This window comes from Chanodichthys erythropterus, chromosome 20 (genome assembly GCF_024489055.1).
Source record: "Chanodichthys erythropterus isolate Z2021 chromosome 20, ASM2448905v1, whole genome shotgun sequence".
Lineage (NCBI taxonomy): Eukaryota > Metazoa > Chordata > Actinopteri > Cypriniformes > Xenocyprididae > Chanodichthys > Chanodichthys erythropterus.
Window position 1 is genome coordinate 39037450 of NC_090240.1, and position 24897 is coordinate 39062346.

The window sequence follows — 24897 nt, forward strand, 5'->3', positions numbered from 1 at the left end:
TAAAAATGGGAGCTCAGAGTGACAAATCTCAAGTTAATGTAACGGATATAAATCTTTAATGCACATTTTTACACAAACGTGAACTGTATTTACAGAGCATTAAAAACATAGTACATCAGAGTTCAGATTTACTGCTTTATGTGCACAAAATCAGTAGAAAAATATTCTTTAAAAATGAAAACCGACGGAATGTTGCACTAAAAGGCAGAAGCTCTGTGACACAGTGAAGAGAATATTACTACGACAAACACGTTTAACACACTGAAAACACACTGATGTCCTTAACTACACAAACCAACATAGAAGATCATTGGTTGAGAGGTTTTTGAAGGTCCTGCCCATTTCCAGAACCAACCAATAGCAGCAGAGAAAATGCAGAGGAAAGGAAGGTGAGCAGCAGGAGCCCTTTGACCTGATGTGAAATCGTGAAGCCTGTTTCGCACATCTCGCACCAGCAGCACGTATTCGTTTCAGTGGCAGTATTAACACACACAAGCCTGTTTGAGCCGCGCCACAGAAAACACGCTGAAAATGGACCTGTTTATCTACACAATAGGGCTTTATGAAGCATGATAAAACACCAGAGTGAAAACACTAGACGTCTACAGACACAAACTCTACTCAGTTCACAGCTGCGCTTTGACTCTCGGGTAGATTATTGATAGATTAACATTTACATTTCTGCATTTGGCAAACGCTTTAAGCGACTTCGATTGGATTCAAGCTGCACGTTTCTTTCAGCTCTTGCTTCCCCTGGGAATCGAACCCATGACCTTTGCGTTGCGAGAAACAGTGCTCTACTGTTTGAGCTACAGGAAGGCTGTTCATCTATCATGTAAACTGATTTCAGGACAATCAAAGTTATAACAATTATCAATATATATTTCATTATGGCTGTTTATAAATGTAGTAACAACAGAAATGTGTCAGTGTGAAAGCAAACGTGTGTCTGCTGATGTGCTGCAGATACAGGATGTGTGAAACAGACCAAACACACACACACACACACGCACTGTCCGTGTATCAGTCTGTGGTGTTTATACGGGAGATTCTGGATAACGTGACAGATCATACAGGCCTGAACGTGAAGCTCGCTGACATTCATGTTGCGTCTCAAACGCCCACTGCAGCTTGAGTTCATGTTCTCAAGCATGTAACGGGCGCTGATGCATTAGCTCAAACGCTCTCGGTCAGTTTCTCTTTCAGCAGTCAACGCAGAGCAACACTGGAAGAGAATGTGGTTGAACTGTCGACATGTTTATAGCAGCTGCCTGAATAGGAACACATCTGGTTTAATGACAGACGTCTGAAGGAAACTGTCGCCCCCTTGAGTGCGTGAGTCGTTACTGCCACGGTAACATGAGGACGTGTGAAGCTTGTAGCATGAGACGTGCTTGTCATACAGTCCAAAACGAGTGGCACACACTCACACGTGGAATGATCAGTGTAGCAGGTTCACGGTCCGTCTCCAGCTGTGCGTGTGTGTGTGTGTGTGTGTGTGTGTGTGTGTGTGTGTTCACCTACAGCAGGCTAAACGTACGCAGGTAAATCTGTCTCTCGATCCACTCAGTGAAGTGAGTCACATTGGCGTAGACGCCGGGGCCCAGGACCTTAGAGAAACACACGGAGCCCCAGGAGGTCAAACCGTACAGAGACCAGCGGCCGTCGTCCTCCTCACAGACCAGCGGACCGCCGCTGTCACCCTGGACACACACACACCATCATAATGTCACCGTGACAACACACACACACACATATAATGTCACCGTGACGACACACACACACACAATGTCACCGTGACAACACACACACACCATCATAATGTCACCGTGACAACACACACACACATATAATGTCACCGTGACGACACACACACACACAATGTCACCGTGACGACACACACACTGATGATGTCACTCTGTCATGATGTCACCACAACACACAGACACACCCAGTCATGTCACCATGACAACACACACACACACACACTCATGATGTCACCATGACGATACACACACACACACATACACACACACACACACACATATAATGTCGCTGTGACGACGCACACTGATGATGTCACTCTGTCATGATGTTACCATGACAACACACACACTCATGATGTCACTGTGACGACACACAAACAGTCATAGTGTCACCATGACGACACACACACACACCCAGTCATGATGTCACCGTGACGACTCACCATGCAGGAGTCGATGGTTCCCGCCTCGTATCCGGCGCAGAGCATCCGTGACGTGATGGTCTTCATGTCGAAGTAAGACTGACACTGAGAGACGGAGATGATCCTCACCTCTCCCTCCTGCAGCTTAAACGGCACTGCGGCAGAAGATATGAACGTACATCAACAACAACAACAACAACAACAACAACACAGGACAACTAGCGCAGCTGATCTGCCTACATTACTAAATCATAAAATAAATCTAGTCACTGAAAAAGTGAGCGTTCACCCGTAACTGATCGTTCTGTCATCAGTTACTCGCCCTCATGTCATCCAGACCTGTATGAGTCTCTTCCTTCTGTGGAACAAGAAGATTTTCCGAAGAGCGTTTAGCCCGGTATTATCACTGGACGTCACCAGAGTCCAAAACAAACTGGTGCTGATTCTGATTGACAAATAAAACACTGAGACGTCTTCTGTGCTCCACAGGTCTGAGCGGCACCATGGGAAGCAAATGTTTGTGTGAACCGTCCGATCTCAGAGCTTCTGCTCACGTCTCACCATACTCCGATTACTCAAGTCCAGTTTCTCATCATCAGACACAGGGCATTACTGAGTTTGTGCTTGTTTATTACATCATGCGGGGCAACCTGTCACTCACATGAGATCCAGCAATAGCAAACCACAACCATCCAATCAATTCCCCACAGGCAGAATCAAGCCCCGCCCTACATTTGTTCTTGTTTGAGAAGCGTTTGATCTTCACTCACTTCTGTTCCCCACGTGTCCCCAGCCCGTGATGTGGCAGTACTGGTCGGCTTTGGGCAGCTGTCCGCGGCGCGGCAGACAGACGGGACGCACGTAACTGGTCACCTGCACCTCCGACTCCAGCTCCACCACGCTGATGTCATAGTCCACGACCGCGCGATTGTAGCGCGAGTGAACGATGATGCTTCTGACTCGCCGCGTTTGCATGTGTGGAGAAGGATGATCCAGATTATTAATCCCAAGAACCACCTTCCACACGTCTGCGCTCTCACGCCTGCACACGGGAGCAACAGATCAGGACTAGTCAGTCACATTTACTCATATAGTAATGAACAGGAAAATAACAGTGTTAATGTTGGACAGTTAATCAGTTATCAGAGAAGGTATGCATTTTTCTATCAATTTAAATTCTTATTTTGTCTTAACACACCATGCAATGAAGTCCAGATCTCCAGATTTTGTCAGTACGCATTAATAATCACAACATTTTTATATGTGTTTAAACGTTTAAGAAATAAACGCATTCCTGTTCAGTCATGCAAGCGGTCATGTGAATCCTGTCAGGGCTTTAAAAACAATGGCCGTTAGTCTAAAGTGTGCATGTTTAGACAATTATTGATGCATTTTCTTGAGCAAATTATTTCATGCTTTAGTTTCCTTTAGTGTGTTATAGTGTTTCTGACACTAGATGGCGCCAGAAGTCTAGGACTGGCACTGCTGTGTGTGTGTGTGTGGTGTGTGTGTGTGTATGTGTGTGTGTGTGTGTGTATGTGTGTGTGTGTGTGTGTGTGTGTGTGTGTGTGTGTGTGTGTGTGTTCTCCCACCCCTCAAAGCAGTGAGCTACAGTAAGAGCCCACTTGTTCCCGATGAGCACACAGCCACAGATGTGTCCGCTGGGATCACTCTGCAGTGAGCACTGCCACGGCCACCGGCCCGGGCGACTCGTGCGGCCTCCCAGAATCCTCTTCACCATCCGCGCAGCAGGGCGGCGGCCACATTCTGAAAACAGAGTGATGAAAATGAATGATGAAACAGCATCTTACGGCCGGTAGACACGTGTGTGTGTGTGTCAGTCAGTCATACTTACCGTCTCTTGTACACTGCAGTGAGATCTTCTTGTATGATGGACAGCTCTGCCTGCAGAAGGAAGTGATGTTGATAAGAGTGACACGCGTTTCTGATGGATCAAGTGTCAAACCCATTCTACAAGTAGTGTGTTGTGTTGTGGCTGTCGTGTGTGTGTGTGTGTGTGTGTGTGTGTGTGAGTGTGTGTGTGAGTGTGTGTGTGAGTGTGTGTGTGTGTTCAGTGAAGTCAGTCTCTAAACCGGCTGTTCTTTCATGAAGTGATTGAGAATTACAAGCAAAAGCCTAAAATTCAACTTTCATGACATCATTCTTTAGTCTCCTTATGACCAATAATCCCTTTAGAAAGAGTCACTGAAAAGAGTTTAGTCAGATGTAGGGAACATTTCATTTAGTCATTTTGCCCCCAGATGCACAGCTAGGTCTCACGCACACACACACACACACACACACACCCTCGTTTTTCCAGCAGGCCCTGTAGAGGAAACATGTTCTGTGGACTCCATTCAGGGTCGACATGCAGCCAGCGCCTCCGTCCCGCAGCAGACGACCCGTCCAGCACTGCGTCTGCAGAGAGAGGGGAACTACACACACACACACACACACATTTTTAAATAGTGAAGACATTTTGGACTCTATAATCAAACCTGCACATACTCGCTGTAATTTTGAACAACTAACTGGCAAATATTCTTTGTACAGGAGAAACTGGCAGCCACAATTTCCCTCATAACAAAATCAAGGCAACAGTAACACTATTAAGGAGGTTAATATCAGATGGAGAAAGTTCTTCAAGACTTCAACACACATTAGATCAGGGTTCTGGAGTTCAGCAGCATTCGGCTCAAGAGCAGGAGTGGTTTTCTGAAGAGAGCGTGGGAAAAAGGCAGTAAGATCTGCTTACTTTGTACACATTCGGTGTAATTTACATCTCTCGCAGTGAGTGTGTTTGGTGCGCGTGTGTCTGTGTACTGACCTTACCCTAAACCCATCTGTGTACATGTGATGCTGCTGAGGTTTGAGCTCCATCCATCCGCACACACCTGATACTCCAACCCGGCCTTATACACCAGCACCAAACCCTCGTCAGACAGAGACACTAGAGGCAAACACAACATCAGCGCTTCTCGTACACCTGATAATATGTTCAGAAGAATATGGACAGAGGAAGGGTTTGAAGAGGAAGAGGTTCAGCTGATGGACAGAGTCTCTTACCGCAGTTCCACTCGTCTGAGCTGTCAGAGCAGTGTCTCCTGCCGTCACACCACAGCGATCGGTGAACACACTGATGATTGTTACACTCCAGCTCATGACTGCTGCACGCGGCTGAAAACACAAACGCACACATGAGAGCGTGCGCACACACACTCCAGCGCACTAAACTGAGTGTGTGTGTCACTCACAGCAGTTCTTCTCGTCTTCCTGTTGGCTGCAGTCAGGAAACCCGTCACAGATCATGTTTTGATGGATGCAGGTTTTGTCTCCGGGACATTCCCACAAGCCCCGCTCCACACAGCCTAGTGACAGAGACGCAGGAGTCTTCACACGTGTTGTGTGTTTGAGTGTGTTTATCACGTCATGTGAGTGTGTTTTCACTCACCGCATGTTTCCTCATCGCTGTCGTCATCACAGTCTGTGTGTCCATCACAGCGCTTGGATGAGAGGACGCATCGTCCCGAGCGACACTTAAAGTGACTGGGAGAGCACTCTAACACACACACACACACACACACACACACACACGTTTTCAAGTTATAGAAAGCTCTTCATTTGCGTTTTGTTTTCGTGTGCTTTAGGAAAACACGTTCAGCTCAGTTCAGTCCAAACAAATGAAAACATGAAAGTTGCTTTAGTTTGCGAGTGTCTCTGCACTGACCGTTCACATCCGGGTCAGGAAGTAAACAGGAACTGTTTGCTTGACCTTCCTCTGGAAACTGAGCACAATCTGTATCCTCAGGCCACTGCAATCCCACAATTCCTAGCACTGACTCACAACGCTCCTTTGAATTCCTACACAGAGACCTGATACACACACACACACACACACACACACACACACACACACACACATACACACACACACACATACACACACACAGTCATCAGTGTCATTATATGTAATCATAAAGGTGTATACACACATACACATACATACACACACACACACACACACACACACACACACACACACACACACACACACACACATACACACACACAGTCATCAGTGTCATTATATGTAATCATAAAGGTGTATACACACACACACACACACATACACACACACACACACACACACACACTAACCTGCAGGGCGGCACTCTCTGCTGTGTTAAAGGGTCACACATTGGCACAAGCACCGTACATGCGAAGAACATGAGATATTTGTAGCAGTTTGTCTGAACTAGTGCAGGAAAGAGCGACGACTCCCAGCTGACTGACGTCTCCTTCTGAGACTGATGACCCAGATAGTTGGGGAATCTGGTGGAGTTATAGGGCAGATTCATGCAGATCTCCACAGAGATGGGCTCGCAGCCACCTGGAAAACACACGATCATCACATGTCAAAGATCATCAGAACACAAACATCAACCCTGTCATGCATGAATTATGATAACCATAGTCAGGATGCTCTTAGAGATCTTCAGTTGTCCACTTGAGAGGACAGTATGCAGTTATGTTTTAAACAAAGAGATACTGTATTAAACATAATACAGTAATAACTGTGCGTATTTAACAAAACAATGAATATGATCATGTGACAACTGTAACATATATATAAAAAAATATAACACAGTTTCAATTATTGCAAACGCAATTGAGTTTGTTCAATCAACAGACAGCGAAGAACTTCATACAAGTTGAACTTCATGTGTCTTTGATATCAGAACATGAAGACGTGATTCCATGAAAGATCTGGAGAAGGTACAGCTCTGAGGAAACACAACGCTCACGCTCCCTCCAGCCTACCACAGTATGTCGATTTACCCTTATTAGCTGATAATCCTGATTGTTCAAGATGGACACATTTCTATCATAGCTCTTCTCTGAGAAAACCTCAGACTGAAATAAAAATAACATGCATTACATAACCAGATTACTTTTCTGATATAACGGGTAAAGTAACGCATTACAAGTAACAAACATAACATACATTACACAATCAGATTAATAATAAACACACATTTATTTACAGCCAAAAAAAACATGTTTCTGCAGATGAAGTATTTTCAAGAACAACAGTCACGGTATGTATGTACGCATGTATGAATTGTAGCTGAAATTGTAGCTGAAATTGTAGCTAGTGATGCATGATGTCCAATTTAATGGACAGATGATTAATCAGAATTTCCTCCCAATCTAAAATCAATACTTGGAAAATTTAACAATGATATGACTCCTAAGATGTTACTTGATGTTACAACATTCTTTTTACCTGCAAGAGTCTCCTAGGATAGAAGGAATAAATGGATAATCCGGAGCAACTTGGCATTTCTGACTGGCCGTCGGCCATCTTGGTTTGGAGAAAAAAATCCACATACAAAGTCTTGCCACTTGGTGGCAGTGTATGCACTAGTGTCCACCGTAGAGGCTGATGTGCAACTATGCCATCAAAATCCAAGCACACGGAAGAAAACGGCTTTTTAACAGCTGTCCACTGTACTGACCTCTATGCGTGAAAGGGTTAAAGTGTGTTGTTACCACACATTAAAACAGGGGTCTCAAACTCAGATTGGCGGGGAGCCATTTCTGTGATTGACACCTCATAGGAGGGCCATATTAACATTCAAGCGCAAGAAAGCGCAACATTTCAGAAAATTTCCTTTCCTTTCCTTCAAATTTCATTAGGCCTACTAAAAATATTTATAGCATAGCTATATAAATATTTATTTACCATACTAAATGTAAACAGCAGTGTCTCTCTTATTGTTACAGAGTGTAATAATTATATAATATTACTAATATAATACTATTAATTGCAATGGTGCAACTTCTCACATCCAACAAGGTGCATGGAATAAAAAAAAAAAAAGTAATTTAGGAACAAAACCAACACTTGTGGCATGGACTCCTGGAGGGGTCAGAAATAAACAAAAAACTGGAGCTATATATATATATATATATATCAACTTTATTTTGCCAAAAAATAAAAATCTCTCATTGTTACATACATTATTAGTTTTAAACATTTAGTGGAAGTATTTTCCCTTACTTTATGTTAGCCTAATGCATTAAAATCTTGCACTGAACAACACTGTACTGAACAAATACAATCCCTGAAAACATTTATACACTCTTCTGTTTCTTGACAGACACCTGCAGCGCTTGTGCTCACACAGCTGAGACACGTTTGTCCAAGATGCCGTTTGAACATCGGTAACGTTTAATGGTTGCATCGGACGCGTTTCGGTGGTTTAAATCGACGCTCGTGACTTAAAGTCGAGTGCTTTTACTGTGATTTAGGCAAGAGCGCTCATAATAGAAGCGACGCGGTAGAGAGCGCTGCTCATGGTTGCATAGCAACGACAGACGCCACTGGAGCGAGAGCGCATTGGAAAGAAGGAGAACGTGACGTTATATGTCAATGCCCCTTAGAACGGCGACTTTTTCTTTGAATATCAGACAAAGAATAATAATAAAAATTTAGCGGGCCGGATTTTGTTTTATTTTTGAGATCAGTTGCGGGCCGGATGGAAGGGCAGGGCGGGCCGTAAATGGGCCGCGGGCCGGCAGTTTGAGACCACTGCATTAAAACTATCCAATCAGGTCGCTTAAACCCACGATTTTTGCCATTTGGCTAAACTAACTGATGCTAAATCTAGAGTAAAAAATAGGAGTAAAACATGGGAAACTCTGCAGTGCTCTGTGTGTGGCCAGAGGTCGTAGGTCAGAGGTCAGTTTCACTCACTGCAGTTGTTGCCAGTGTTGCGCAGGTCACATGACGTGTTTCCATGACAGCCAGAGGAGCAGGAGGTGGAAGTACAACCGGACTGACCAGGTGGACACAAACCCTGAGCTGAGAGACAGAGCCATCAGTGTGTGAGAGAGAGAGAGTGTGTGTGTGTGTGTGTGTGTGTGTGTGTGTGTGTGTGTGTGTGTGTGTGTGTGTGCACTCACTCTGTTGTTGTGTGCAGTTCTCTTCATCACTGCCATCTTTACAGTCATCTTCACCATCGCAGCGAAAGGCACTGGGAATACACTGCTTATTCCTGCACTCCACCAAACCCTGGGACTTACACGCTACACACAGACACACACCTTAATGCACTGCAGGGTCACACAAACACACAGTACAGAGAAGGCAGTGTGCAGCGGCTCACAGCAGTTCAGCTCGTCGCTTTTGTCCAGGCAGTCGTGGTCTCCGTCACAGAGCCAGTCTCTAGGAATACAGCGTCCTTCTCCACAGCGATGCTCTTCAGCTCCGTCACACGCTGCAGCAGAGGAAAACACTTCAGTGAAGACCAATGGACTCAAGTAAGTAAAACACATGCGCAGAAATTCTTTATGCTTTATTTGGAAGTAGAACTTTTAACCCAATACACTTCGAGCGAAATCGAAGAACACACCGGTGTGGAGTTCGCAAGAAGCTTGTCAAAGCTTTCCGGAAAAGTTCACTCTGTGCCGTGATGTAATAGGTGGGTGTGGCTCTGAGGCTCCGCCTTCTTTGAGGTATAAAGGCCCTGATCAGGGCCTTTATACCGCAGTTCGTTTTGGGAGTTCGAAATGGTTTGCCAAAGCGAACTCTCAGGAAAAGTTCACTCCAGCTGCAAAACACATTTCGTACTACCATTAGTCCATGATGATAATGTCATAGGAGGTGTGGCCTGAGGCTCCGCCTTCTTTCACATGGAACTCTTCTCAGACTCATTTCATCTGTTTGAGGTAAGATCTCCGCAGGTCATCTTCATTTTTGTGGTGTGTTTATTTACATATTCATTCAAACGTGGGTGGCATCGCGATGTTCCCTAACAGTATATCACTGCAAAGGCATTTCAAACTTCTTGTTACCCCCAAGAGAAGAATGAAAAGGAACTTTTCCATGAGTATATCGGGGCCTTGAAGTTCAGAGTCAAATCTTCATCAGACACAGCTGATCAGAGCAGCACAAACTCCTCACAGACATTAGCTTCTGCCCTCCACCATCTCTCTGACAATCATTCAAAACGGTCCCTGCTCAATGTTTCTCAAAACATCTTCTACCAACTTCAACGATCTGAGTGTTGCGTCGCCATTAAGCACACGCATTAACATGTTCAGTTTGACAGCCCTAGCTGTGATTGCTGCTACTCTGTCATGCACACAAACGAGGCATATGAAGCTCTTCAGATTGTTGGATTAGCTCCCGTCAGTCCTCGTACTGAACATGTGCACAATGAGAGTGGATTCTCCTGTTATGAACTGACCTGATCTCAATTGTGAACCCAAATGAAGCATAGCAAATGTACTCACCACAGTTCTGCTCGTCGCTCAGATCGCCACAGTCATCGTAGCCGTCACACAGAAGATCAGAACTGACACAGCGACCAGTAGCACACGAAAACTGACCATCTGCACAAGCTGGACAAACGACAGAACCAGAAGATCACAGTCAGATCTCATTACAGCAACATGTGATGCATCGCTGGTGAACACAGTTTGGCACAAACACATTCTCAAAACTCAAACAGATGCCTCCTCATTTCGTGGAGACCTGAAAACCGATCAAAGTCAAACATCTTGAAGAGTATCTCAAAGGGAACGAGGAGTGAGGAAGCGTCCAGAGCAGGTGTGTGTAAAACCTGACTCACATGTGAATTCCCCTCCCCTTCACATCTGTCACAACAGTATTACCTTTTCAGGTAATCATGCATTTATAAAATACATAATGAGGTTTCTTGATTAGGCAATATTTAATATTAATTTCTTAAATAACTAAACTTTAACAACAGATCCTTTAAGCGCAGATGATGACACTTTGAAGTGACACTCGAGTGATCAAGAACATTCCCAGTTTTCCTTCTCTTCCTCATCATTTTCTCATATTTTAAGGGGCTGAAGACACAAGGAAAGGGAGCACTAATAATAAGAAAGGAAAAGCACCCACTTACTGCAATCGGCCTCATCGCTCCAGTCGTCGCAGTCGTTGTATCCGTTGCACACTAGTTTGAGAGGTACACATATTCCAGTCGCACACAGAAAGTGATCACTTCCTCCACACACAGCTTAAGACAAAAATCACAAAAAGACAAACCATCAGAACTTCATTCATTCCAAATGCAACTCCAGTACGTGAAGAAAGCCCCGTGTCCTGACTCACAGAGTTTGCCTCTGGCCTGTCGTGGCATGTAGCAGAGCGGCGTGTTTTCAGCTGCAGTTCCCGTGTTATTGCTAAACTGAGAGCAGCGCAGGAAGTCCGGCCAGGATGCGTTGAACATCTGCAGCACGGGTTCACAGCCTTCCCGAGCCGCCTCACAGAACGACTGACACGGCAGCACCAGTGTCCTGCAACACCAGCGTCCGTTCATCAGAAACAGAAACAGCCAGTTTATCTTACAGTAACACAGCGCCCCCAATGACACACTATACACTTATATTGTACTTGTGATCTATGTAGTGAATTTCATAAGGTTATTTTGTCATTCACCATCAGAGACTGTTAGCCCCTCCCCCTCCGCTGCGAAATTAGAGCTGCGACAGTCAAGTGCATGAAGTGTCCAACATTTCACAATGTATTTTTTCAGTTAATTAAGTGCATCATCCGGGTATCTGAAGTGTACTTTTGTTATTCAGTGTGGACTCACTACTCACACGATTTATACTATATAGAATAGAGCGCAAATTAGGATGTGCCACTAGTATTTGTTAAGAGAACAAAATCGTCACTTTCTGGGAAATTGGCTCAAAATATCAGTAATAAAAAAGGAAGTTGCTGCAATCTGACTCTTTTTTCCTCCATCATGAATAAGTTTCATCTCAGAGCGTCAGACGAAACACAATAAATGCTGTCTTGTTCTCTTGCGTTCGGATGCTGGTGTTTGGGAACACAATCGTGTGAGACGCTTCTGGAGGGAATTAAACCAAATCATTCTTATGACAGACTTTGACTAGGGCGTTTCAGAACCACCAAACCAACATTTGAGTTGCTGCGATCCGATTGGTCCGCTGGATATCCAGTTAGCCTCTGCTGAGGCAAAGTCACATGAGGTTTTGAGGGATTTGTTCAGTAAATGTGTTTCTATCATAGTTTTGAAATCGGACATTGCGTTACAATGAAAAGGGTAAAATTTTTGTGATATCAACTTCAAATTTGGAACACAACTTGGTTAGACATACGGCTTTGATTTTCAGTCCAATTTATTTAGTAAAATATATTTTTTTCTATAAAATAAAAAATTTTGGCCATTGGCTCTTTTATTTAGAAGGCAGGACTTATTCTGCCATATTGCACTTCACACTTTCTCCGTTTAATTTGCGGATACTGAACCTGAACACAGAGGAAGAACGCGATCACACTGTATTTTGATGCATGTCACAGACCTGCGATCTCCGTGGCTGATGCATTGTGGGAGTGCGATGGAGCATCCAAACAGCATGATGTGTCTGTAACAGGACAGCCGACTCAGATAGCTGAAAAACTTCAGGAACATCTGCAGCTCGCTGCTCTTGACAACCGTCGTCCCCGGCAACACACCGCTCTGATTGTACGGCAGCATGTGACACTGACTCTCTGTGATGTCAGAGCAGGAACCTGTTACAAACAAAAGTGAAATGTGATTGGTTGATGCGTTGAGCAAGGAGTGATTTCAGTGGTCAGTTTAAAGCAGGTGAGCTTTCAAACCATTACGACTATGGAGATAAACTATACTATGTAAACCAGACATGTGTGTTTGTAAGAGTGTGTGTTTGTGTCCGTGTGTGAGTATGGGATCCACACCTCAGCGTGGTGAGGAAGAGAAAGGTTAAGTAGGGGACTGCCTACTCTAGCTTGCATGTTGCCTCTTGGAATGTGCACACACTTTTGGACTCTGTTGATCATCACGAACGGAGAACTGCAATCATTGCCCGTGAACTGGCGAGATACAGAATAGACATTGCTGCTCTCACCAAACTCACAGAAATCAATGCTGACTATACATTCTTCTGCACTGAGCAGAAGCTAAGGCAGCCTGGAATTGGATTCGCTGTGAAGACATCATTGCTACCACTCCTAGAAGTGCAGCCGCGTGGCCTGTCGCCAAGGCTGATGACCTTGCAGCTGACGCTCAAGAACAGCGGTCTTGATTATTGCCTATGTGATGACCAGAAGGAGTCTTTCTATGAACACCTTAACACTACCTTACGTTCAGTGCCTCAAAAACACTGGCTCTTCCTCTTGGGAGACTTTAATATGCATGTGAGACGTGACATTGTTGCTTGGCTGAAAGTCTTGAGTCAACACTCAATGGGAAACAAGAACACAGACAGCACTCTGCTGCTGGAGATATGTGCTCAACATGAGCTGGTGATCACATCCTTGTTCAAAGCACTGGCATGTGTTGGATTGCATCATCACCTGGCGGGAACATTTTAGGGAGGTCCATATAACTCAAGCCATGTGCGGTACAAGCTGTTGGTCTGACCACTGACTGCTGCATAGTGTGATGTCTCTGGACCTAACTTCATCACGTCGACATCAAATGCTTTCGACTTTTGGCTCTTAGGTTCGTGTTGACTCATGCCATATTAACTTCTGTCAGACTCTCTCAGCACCTTGAGAAATCAAGCTGGCATCTATGTTGAGGAGATATGGTCCAAACTCAGGGATATCATGTACAGCACAGCTGCTGAAGGCCTCGGCTTCACCACACCCAAACATGAGGACTGGTTTGGCGATCAGGATGTTGAAGTGGAAGCCCTGTTGAACACCATGCATACAGCTCACTTGGCATGGATCATTTGATAAATCCAGCACTGTGAAGAAGTTAGCATATACTCGGGGAAGAAATGCACCACAGACCCGCCTGTGTGAAATGAAGAACAGATAGTGGCTGTCAAAAGCTGAGGAACTTCAGTCTGCTGCAGACCGATATGATATGAAGGTATTCTACCACGGTCTAAAGACATACCTTTATGGAACATTCTGACAAGGCTGAGATCTTCAGATGCAGGGTCGATCATTTTCAATTGGTATTGAACCAGTCAGCCACTTTTGATGAATCAGTGGTTAGCGACATAGCGCAGTGGCCAACGGCCTCAGACCTGGACCATATTCCATCTCGGGAAGAAGTTGCGCATGCCATTAAGCAGATGCCCTCTGGTAAAGCCCCGGGTTCTGATGGCATTCCAGGTGAGGTGCTGAAAGAAGCTAGACCCTGTCTTCTCCAAAATATGGAATGAGGAAGCTGTATCTCAAGACTTTAAAGATGCTCTGATTGCTCACATATATAAGCGCAAGGGGGACAGAGCCTGCTGCGATAACCATCACGCCATCTTGCTGCACAACACTGTAGCCAAAGTGTTGGTACGTATTCTGCTGAACTGGCTCCAACAACACAATTACAACAGCGACATCATCCCAGAAGGTCAGTGTGGATTTCGTGCAGGCCATGACACTATGGACATGGCGTTTACTGCTAGACAGATTCAAGAGCAATGCAGAGAACAACACAGTGATCTTCACGGAAGCCTTTGACTCAGTTTCTCGCACTGGGCTCTGGCTTATTCTGCGTAAGATTGGATGCACAGAGAAATTTGTTAACATAGTCCGTTCATTTCATGATGGTATGTTTGGTCAGGTGCTGGATGATGGCGAGCTGTCTAATCCATTTGGCACCTCCAATGGCACTAAACAGGGCTGGGTGCTCGACCCACTGTTATTCAGCATCTTTTTTTTCCATGATGCTGTCTGTGGCTTTTAAGGACTGTAACATGGGCATTCCAATCCATTTCTGTACAGATGGTGGTGTCTTCAATCTACGCAGGCTTCAGGCTTGCACAAAGACACATTCTGTGTGACCTCTTGTATGCAGATGACTGCGCACTGATGGTGCGCGACCTTACCAAAGCTCAATCACTATGCGATCGTTTCAGAACTGAAGTTTCCCGGTTTGGGCTCAATGTCAGTCTAAAAGAAGACAGAAGTCATGCTTCAAGTTAAACTCCAATCCACCAATAATTACCTTGGTAGCACATCAGTGCCCACAAAAGCTAGTGTTGCTTTCGGTTGTCTCTCCAAGAGAATATGGGATGAGCACGGCATCCGGCTGGACACAAAGGTAGCAGTATATGAGGCAGTCATCCTCACAGTTCTGTTGTATGGATCTGAGGCCTGGACCATTTATCACCAGCAGATTGCCAAACTCGATCAGTTCCATAAGCGCTGGCTCCGTTGTGCTGCACATCAAATGGCAGGATGAGGTCCCAAATACTAAGGTACTCCAGACCTGAGGTATCACTAGTATTCCAGCTCGTTGCTCAGTTTCGCTGGTCTGCACTTGTTGTATGCATGACAGATTCACGCCAAAGCAGGTTTTCTATGGCTAGCTCCAGAGCAGCATACGCTCTCAAGGAGGGCAACTCAAGCGTTACAAGGATGGCCTCAAAGCCAATTTGAAACTATGCAACATTGACCCAAATGACCTTGAAGAGATGGTTGCAGACGGGACATCATGGCGACACACAGTGCCATACTGCCATTACAAACGAAGAAGCCGAAAGCTCAATACCTTAAAAAAAACAACATCTAGCCAGTATACGAGCAACACCCGAGGCCAGCCCTGTCCTTCGAGGATCCTTCGAGGCCTCTATTCACATCGTTGGATGCAACAACTGTGACGAGATCTGTCGTGTCGACAGCTTAGATCATATATGTGAGTGTGTGTGTGTGTGTGTGTGTAAGTGTGAGTGTGTGTTGTGTGTGGTCATGGTATTCCCTACATTATGAGGGCAAAATATTCCCAGAAGTATAGTAATACCAGTCAATTTTGACCTTGTAGGGACATTTTTTGGTCCCCATGAGGAAATAAGCTTATATATCATACAGATTGATTTTTTTTTTACATCTAAAATAGCAGACAGTTTCCTGTGATGGGTAGGGTTAGGGGTAGGGTTAGTGTAAGGGGAGAGAATGTACAGTTTGTACAGTATAAAAACCATTACATCTATAGAAAAGAAAGTGTGTGTGTGTGTGTGTGTGAGTATGCATGCATGTGTGTGTGTGTGTACCTGATTGTGTGTGTGTGTGTGTGTGTGTGTGTGCGTGCATGTTTTTGTGAAATATAAGGACACGAATGTGTGTAATGACATGGGTAATGTCCTCATAAATCACCCTCTCCTTGTAATACCTATGTCATACCCATGTCCCCACTTTTCAAAAGGCTTATAAATCACACAGAATAATGTTTTTGTGAGAAAGTAAAAGTGTGCACAGTGTTCTGTGATGGTTAGGTTTAGGGGTAGGGGTAGTGTAGGGGGAGAGAAAATATGGTCTGTACAACATAAAAACCATTACATCTATAGAAAAGAAAGAGTGTGTGTGTGTGTGTGTGTGTGTGTGTGTGTGTGTGTGTGTGTGTGTGTGTGTGTGTGTGTGTGCGCACACTCCCTAAGAGTCACTGATTGTAATTGTGATTCTGGTGCTCAAGTCAAAGTCAGAAAGACAAGAGGAACAGCCCTCACACACACACACACACACACACACACACACACACACACACAGACCTCAGGAAAGATGATTAATCATTAGACTGTTTGGAGGAGACAGACACAAATAAAAGCTCCTGTAGAGGTCATCACAAGAGGACACACACTCACAGATGACTTTTGGGACAGAACCTTCACTAAAGACACTAAAACAGTCTGTCTGTCTCACACACACAAATGGACAGAGAGAGAGAGAGAGACTCAGTGAAATCTGTGTTAAATTAGATTAGCAGCTGGTCTGTAGAGGACAAAAGACGCGAGATGTTTGACATAAAAGGGCTAAAGAGAGAGACAGAGACAGAAGGACAAAGCAGATGATAAAATATGAACTGAAGCTTGTGACATTTAAAGGGATAGTTCATCTAAAAATGACCAAATATTATATATTCTTCAGATGAACACAAATATTTTTAGAAAAATAATCCATCTCTGTGAGTCAATGTAATGCAAGTCCCAAATGTTGACGCGAAGTAAGGCGTAATCCACACGACCCCAGAGCCAAAAGATAGGTGTGTGTGAGAAAAACACAAATACTGTAAACTTGATATTTTAAACAATGAAGACACTGATCTGTCTGCTGGGGTCGTATGGATTACGCTCACATGGCTGCTTATTTTTCTTAAAATCTATGTTTATCTTTTAAAAAGAAAAACTGAAATATCACATGGTCCTAAGTATTCAGACCCTTTGCTCAGTATTTAGTAGAAGCACCCTTTTGATCTAATACAGCCATGAGACTTTTTGGGAAAGATGCAACAAGTTTTTCACACCTGGATTTGGGGATCCTCTGCCATTCCTCCTTGCAGATCCTCTCCAGTTCTGTCAGGTTGGATGGTAAATGTTGGTGGACAGCCATTTTTAGGTCTCTCCAGAGATGCTCAATTGGGTTTAAGTCAGGGCTCTGGCTGGGCCGTTCAAGAACAGTCACGGAGTTGTTGTGAAGCCACTCCTTCATTATTTTAGCTGTGTGCTTAGGGTCATTGTCTTGTTGGAAGGTAAACCTTCGGCCCAGTCTGAGGTCCTGAGCACTCTGGAGAAGGTTTTCGTCCAGGATATCCCTGTACTTGGCCGCATTCATCTTTCCCTCGATTGCAACCAGTCGTCCTGTCCCTGCAGCTGAAAAACACCCCCACAGCATGATGCTGCCACCACCATGCTTCACTGTTGGGACTGTATTGGACAGGTGATGAGCAGTGCCTGTTTTTTTCCACACATACCGCTTAGAATTAAGGCCAAAAAGTTCTATCTTGGTCTTATCAGACCAGAGAATCTTATTTCTCACCATCTTGGAGTCCTTCAGGCGGGCTTTCATGTGTCTTGCACTGAGGAGAGGCTTCCGTCGGGCCACTCTGCCATAAAGCTCCGACTGGTGGAGGGCTGCAGTGATGGTTGACTTTCTACAACTTCCTCCCATCTCCTGACTGCTTCTCTGGAGCTCAGCCACAGTGATCTTTGGGTTCTTCTTTACCTCTCTCACCAAGGCTCTTCTCCCCCGATAGCTCAGTTTGGCCGGACGGCCAGCTCTAGGAAGGGTTCTGGTTGTCCCAAACGTCTTCCATTTAAGGATTGTGGAGGCCACTGTGCTCTTAGAAACCTTAAGTGCAGCAGAAATGTTTTTGTAACCTTGGCCAGATCTGTGCCTTGCCACAATTCTGTCTCTGAGCTCTTCAGGCAGTTCCTTTGACCTCATGATTCTCATTTGCTCTGACATGCACTGTGAGCTGTAAGGTCTTATATAGACAGGTGGGTGGCTTTCCTAATCAAGTCCAATCAGTATAATCAAACACAGCTGGACTCAAATGAAGCTGTAGAACCTCAAGGATGATCAGAAGAAATGGACAGCACCTGAGTTAAATATATGAAGGGTCTGAATACTTAGGACCATGTGATATTTCAGTTTTTCTTTTTTAATAAATCTGCAAAAATGTCAACAATTCTGTGTTTTTCTGTCAATATGAGGTGCTGGGTGTACATTAATGAGGAAAAAAAATGAACTTGATTGATTTTAGCAAATGGCTGCAATATAACAAAGAGTGAAAAATGTAAGGGGGTCTGAATACTTTCCGTACCCACTGTAGCTTGAAAGTGTTTCCAGACTGTTTGGAGAGAACAATCATAAACAACACGGCAGCACATGCTCAATTTTAGTGAAATATTAATTTAACCCTTCCACAATCGTACCAGCCTCTGCACTCATGCTCGTCGCTGTGGAAACGGACATCCACCAATCCAGCGAGGCGGCAGCGGTGGGACCCGCTGATGAAGAGGAGGAGGATGAAGAGCCGTCGGCACGAGGCATCCAGTGTGGAGGAGCGTGGGTCGGGACCGTTTTGTTATCGGATGCCATTGGGCCGGGGTCAGTGCTGTTAACGGGGCCATCGGTCAGCGGTGTGAGCGTTGCTATGGAGACGGGAGCTCCGGCATCCAGCAGGCCATTCCCAAATAAACCTGGACAAACATGAAAAAAAAACAGTGGATAAAAGAAAGAAATGCACACACACTAAGACTAGGTCTGCTGCTGGACGGTGGGACAGATTAAATATAAAACCAGCGACAGCTGAGGTAGTGAGGATATTTATACACACACACACACACACACACACACGCAAATTCTTCTGGGAATCCGAACGGCAGCAGCTCTTTTCACATGGTTTTACTTTGCTCTGATCTGTCAACACACCAATACTGCTTCACACTTCTGCCGAGACAGACACACCATAATAAACTAATCATGATCAACAGTGTGTCGCTTCCGCAGCGCAGACCGGATCGTTTTCAGGCCATGCATGAACAAACTGCACCGGACCCTCATCCGGAAAAGATTTCACCGCATGCATGAGAATCGTCACGTCAAACAGACAATAAAGGAATCGTTCTCCCAAAAATGAAAGTCTGTCATCATTTACTCTGACTTACTTTATTCAGCTAAACATATTTAGAAGAAACAACATTGACCTTCATTATATGGACAAAAAACAATCTTCTTTTGTGTCTCAGGGTTCTGCCGTAGCTGAATGAATCTAGAGGAGCCTGAGCTCCTGTTCACCTCCATCCAGCTCTGAACCTGCTGATCAAACACACTGATCCCGGTCAGCACAGGATCTCCAGGAGCAGGGCTGGATCTGATGCGGTCACACACTCCTGGTCCTCTGAACACACTGTCTACTTAATATGAATCACTCGTTCTGTGTGACAGACAGACGGACGGAGAGAGAGAGACAGACACCAGCCGCTGTGACGGTGCAAAATCAGACTCGTGACACAGCAGGACGTCCGGACAGGACGAGTGTCTCCGTTTCACAGCTTTGATCACGTCCCACCGAAGAGACTCTCGGCCAATAAACAAAGAGCAGACAGAAAGAGAGAGAGAGAGGACGAAGACACGGAGCCGGTGGGATGAGAGTCATCCAGATGTCATGTGTGTGTGGGTGTCTGTCCAGACTGACCTTTTGACCTTGAGCTGATGAGACTACAAATGCTTTACATTTTATGAGAAGCAAACAAACACACACACACACACACACACAGGTTTGTTTTGCTATCTTAGTGAGGACATTGCATAGACTTCCACTGATTTTATATCAGGTCAATGATATTTTCTATCACCTGACCCAACCCTTCCTCCTAAACCTGCCCATCACAGAGTCATGTGACCATCACTATATTTAAATAAAAACCTCTTTTGGCTGATTTAAAACTGGTGATGACCAGTCAATGTCTCACTAGTGGGTAGTGAAAGTATTTCACAATAATATATAGGACATTTGGTCCTAAACACGTCACACACACACACACACACACACACACACACACACACACACGTGTCACACAGACGCAGATTCCTGTCGTTCAGAGACTCTTTCTGTGAATATCATGCTGTGACTCATTTGGCAGGAGACAAAATTAGACATAAACAGCCTGAAAATCACAGATACACGACAAATGACATAACAGCTCTAATGATCAAACACACACTAGCCTGTACAGAGAGACAGCAGGTGTGTGTGTGTGTGTGTGTGTGTGCTATGACACGCATAATGTAAGTGTGTGTGTCACAGTTGTTTTTTAACACTTGTTTATCTCATCACTCTGTGATGAGCAGACTGACAGTGTGTGTGTGAGAGTGTGTGTGAGAGAGAGTGAGTGTGTTACCTGTGAGCGTCAGCAGCAGCACACACACACAGATCAGGACGCACACACACGGCAGCAGGATGAAGAGCAGCAGACGCAGATGTTTCCCGCAGAGCTGCGTGTGTGTGAACGCTTCACCCATGATCAGCTCATCACACACACACACACACCTGAGGACACACACACAGATTTCTGATAACAGAATCCAAGTTGCAGATATTCAGTCACAACAATAGCTAATATTAAAGTAAATAATAACTGCAATGTTCTTTTAACAACAGTCACAATAATGAATAGAAATAGAAGTTTGATCGCGTGCGCGCGCCTCACCGGTGAATCAGCTCGCGCTGTGACGCTCCTCCGGTAACGGCAGCAGTTCACTGGAGATCAGGAGCATCAGAGGCTATTTATACACGGGTATTTTCGCTTCAGAGTTTCCAGCTTGAACAGAAGAATCCGACACACACACACACACAGCAGTATGTTATTTATAGGAGCGGAAAGGAAGAGAGAAACTGCGCGAGTTCAACTCTCTCTCACACACACACACACACACACACTGAATACTTACTGAAAGTTCACTGGAGTCGGGTCCATCGCACACTTTGTTCTGTTATTGCGCGTGAAACTGTAACTGAACACGAGCGTGTCTGCGCGCGACCCGCGCCACACTGACGAGCGAGACCCGCGCGCTCATTTATATCTGTGTGTGTGTGTGTGTGTGTGTGTGTGTGAGAGAGAGAGAGAGAGAGAGAGAGAGAGAGAGAGAGAGAGAAGCGGTTCGTTTCGACAGGCTTGAATGAATCAAACTCAGACCTTTAAACCTCGACTAAAACAAACATTTAAACATTCACTGGAGGTCAGGAACTAACAACATTTTATTTGTCGAACTCTATCGTCCACTAGAGGATTTATTTATAGTAGCTACATTAGAGAGAAAAGATCAAAGCAAGAGATCCTTCAGTAAACAGATCTACAAAATCATCTCTCAATTTACATTTTCCTCCAAACTACACATGATTTATGAGCTCAGCTCAATCCACTGCTGCTCCAGGATCAGTTCCTCAAAGTCACATGCAAAACTAAACTAATGAAACAAGCTGATTCTAGTTAAACTCCATCAAGAGAAAACGTTATAATTTATTATATGAAAATGGTTCTCTTCTTTCTGCATTCAGATCTGCTCTAGCTTTGTGTGCTCCTCTAGTTTATACTTTATAAGTTCTTGAACTGCAGTTCAAACCGATGGAGATGTTCCTCATGTGTAAATAATGAACAAATTAAAGTCAAGAAATCCTTCCACTGAACTGGGATTTCTGCATATCTTTAGGCATTGAGACGAGTTTAATGATTCGATGCAATTCCGATTTCATTTAATGTGTTTGTCTACACCGATCAGGAAGAACATCATGACCCTGACAGGTGAAGTGAACAACACTGATCATCTGTTAGTGGTGGATATATTAGGCAGCAAGTGAACATTTTGTCCTCAAAGCTGATGTGTTAGAAGCAGGAGACATTTGAGCGAGTTCGACAAGAGCCAGATTGTGATGCTAGACGACTGGATCAGAGCATCTCCAGAACTGCAGCTCCTGTGGGGTGTTCCCGGTCTGCAGTGGTCAGAATCTATCAAAAGTGCTCCAAGGAAGGAGCAGTGGTGAACCGGAGACAGGGTCAATGAAGGCTGACCCGTGTGGTCCGATCCAACAGACGAGCTCCTGTAGATCAAACTGCTCCAGAAGTTAATGCTGGTTCTGATAGGAAGGTGTCAGAACACACAGAGCATCAGTTTCTTGCGTATGGAGCTGCATATGCCCATGCTGACCTGTCCACCGCCGGAAGAGCCAACAGTGACACGTGAGCATCAGAACTGGACCACGGAGCAATGGAAGAAGGTGGCCTGGTCTGATCGTGGATGGCCGGGTGCGTCTCTTACCTGGGGAACACATGGCACCAGGATGCACTATGGGAAGAAGGCGAGCCGGCGGAGGCAGTGTGATTCTTTGGGCAATGTTCTGCTGGGAAACCTTGGGTCCTGCCATCCATGTGGATGTTACTGTGACACGTACCACCTACCTAAGCATTGTTGAGACCTTGTACAGCCTTTCATGGAAACGGTCTTCCCTGGTGGCTGTGGCTCTTTCAGCAGGATAATGCTCCTGACACAAAGCACAAATGGTTCAGGAATAGTTTGAGGAGCACAACAACGAGTTTGAGGTGTTGACTTGACCTCCAGATTCCCCAGATCTCAATCCAATCGAGCATCTGTGGGCTTTGGGAAACTGATCCTGCAGCAGGAGTTTCCTCATGGAGTCATATCCCTCAACAAAGACATGTTAAGAAATACTACTGATTTGTGTATTGTTAGGGTGTTCACTCCAACAGTGTTTCGACAGCACCGTCGCTCCTTCATTAACCACAGACCGTGCGAGTCTGAAGGACGGTGTTGAGGTCAGAGAAGCAGATCCCAAGACAACAGACTGCACCTGCTGTGTCTGGATCTTCTGTACAGTCGGGTGTTTGAGAGGACACGTCCCTGGAGCAGGAGCTGAGCAGCATTATCAGATACGACAGGTCTGATTTTCATGAGCCCAATGAAGACGGTTCTGATGATTCAGGGTCAGGTCAGTGGTCTCCAGCTCGCTTCTGAAGCCTGAATGGTTGCCGTCCTTCAGGTCGTCCCGTGGAAGGCATGCAGAGCGTCGACTGAAGGCAGTTTGAGGGACGGAAAAGAAAGCAGGGAGATAGACAGGTTTATAGTCGTGAACTACTGCACTGTCCAATCCCAGTGTTAGTTTAGGGGACACGATCTGGAGAAGGTGAGTTAAGAGGTGTACGTTTGTGTGATAATGTGATCTTGGCAGTAGAAATGTTGGAAGAGAAAGAGGAAAGGAGGGAGTGTTACCGGATCAGACTCAAGCCTGAAGGAAAGGTGATGACGCACAGGGAGAAACGGCGGGTGGGAGTTACGATGTGGAGAGGGAAAGTCACACAGAACGGGATTCAGTCCTACGGTTAAGAATGTAAACAACACAGATGATGGGGTGCTGGTAATAAACTGGATTATATTTGCATTTACTGCATTCAGAACAGTGAATTACTGAGAAACTAACTGAACTCACCATCATTGTTTGAAACAACTTTTTGAAGAAAATCTTGGGTCCTTATTGAAGCACTCACGAGAGAAATAAGACTGTTCCATTCATGAATAATTAAGACTGGTCCGTCCCCCCAGGAATCGGGTCTCCTTTAGGACCCAGGCAAAACGTTTTGTAAATGGAAACAGTGGTGCGTTGAACACCCTGTTCTGATGACGCAAGAGTTGCAACTATGGCAGCTGAGAAGGTCATTCTTTGTGTTCTTTTTGAAGAATTGATATGCTTTATTTAATTTGGCTTGAAAAAGCCAACTTTCTGTTATGCTATTTTCTTCTGAGACTAAAATTTCCAACTCTAACTCCTCCTAGAGCTTTAACTCTACAAACTCCAAACTTGGGTCAGATCTTCAGACTGTTCTGACTTAGTGGGCTATATCTTTTCTAACTGATCCGACTTACGGTTTTCCTAAAAAAGACTGTTAAAACTCCAAAAAATCTCATTGACTTTCATTGACGGAATGTTCAAATGAGCCAAGACTTTCAAATTCCAACTGTCAAAATTAAAATTGAAACTACGGAAGCCCATTAGACTCAAAAACTCAATTAGACTCAACTGCCATTCTATGTACTATTTCTAATCCATTGAAACTCATAAACTCATCTAATCTATCTATCTATCTATGTAAATATATCAAACTAAATCTATCAAACTAAATCTAACAACACCCTATCAACCATCCCGTGTACCCTAGCAACCACATAGCAACACCCTAGCAACCACATAGCAACACCATAGCAACTACCCTGAGTACCTTAGCAACCGCATAGCAACACCTCAGCAACCACCCAGAGCACCCTAGTACTCTATCAAAATTACTAAACTAAAACTGAAACTTTCAAACTGAAAACTTTTAAAACTGCTTCAAACTTTCTGGACCGTCTTTTTCAAGCCAACTTAAAGTTTGTCTCG

The 24897-nt window shown here is 44.7% G+C and overlaps 1 protein-coding gene across 3 annotated transcripts; it reads right to left on the bottom strand.

Annotated features, from left to right (window-relative positions):
• Window positions 1-29: 29 nt before the first annotated feature.
• Window positions 30-21521, bottom strand: corin (corin, serine peptidase). 3 transcript variants are annotated; one of them, XM_067372368.1, is made up of 23 exons: window positions 21402-21521; window positions 21158-21271; window positions 20852-20999; window positions 18881-19147; window positions 12557-12767; window positions 11337-11521; window positions 11128-11241; window positions 10490-10597; window positions 9361-9471; window positions 9158-9280; window positions 8949-9056; window positions 6347-6578; window positions 5916-6061; window positions 5640-5747; window positions 5443-5556; window positions 5255-5365; window positions 5021-5138; window positions 4495-4623; window positions 4044-4093; window positions 3781-3955; window positions 2959-3230; window positions 2210-2343; window positions 30-1703 (listed from the first exon to the last, which is right to left on the bottom strand). In XM_067372368.1, exons 3-23 carry the CDS (start codon window positions 20970-20972, stop codon window positions 1521-1523), a joined length of 3120 nt encoding a protein of 1039 aa, XP_067228469.1. In that variant the 5' UTR covers window positions 20973-20999; window positions 21158-21271; window positions 21402-21521; the 3' UTR covers window positions 30-1520. The 3 variants fall into 3 exon arrangements, with proteins under 3 accessions (XP_067228469.1, XP_067228468.1, XP_067228470.1); XM_067372367.1 differs by having other exon boundaries at window positions 31-1703; window positions 20852-21000; window positions 21161-21271; XM_067372369.1 differs by lacking the exon at window positions 8949-9056 and having other exon boundaries at window positions 31-1703; window positions 20852-21000; window positions 21161-21271.
• Between the last annotated feature and the right edge of the window lie 3376 nt (window positions 21522-24897).

What these genes read in the sequence shown, in the direction of transcription:
- corin (XM_067372368.1), bottom strand. Translation starts at nt 20,972, where the DNA reads ATGGGTGAAGCGTTCACACACACGCAGCTCTGCGGGAAACATCTGCGT. An exon ending in TCCTGACCCGGATGTGAACG is followed by an intron (nt 5,748 to 5,915) that starts GTCAGTGCAGAG and finishes TGTGTGTGTTAG; the next exon opens with AGTGCTCTCCCAGTCACTTT. An exon ending in ACTGCAGTGTACAAGAGACG is followed by an intron (nt 3,956 to 4,043) that starts GTAAGTATGACT and finishes CTCTGTTTTCAG; the next exon opens with AATGTGGCCGCCGCCCTGCT.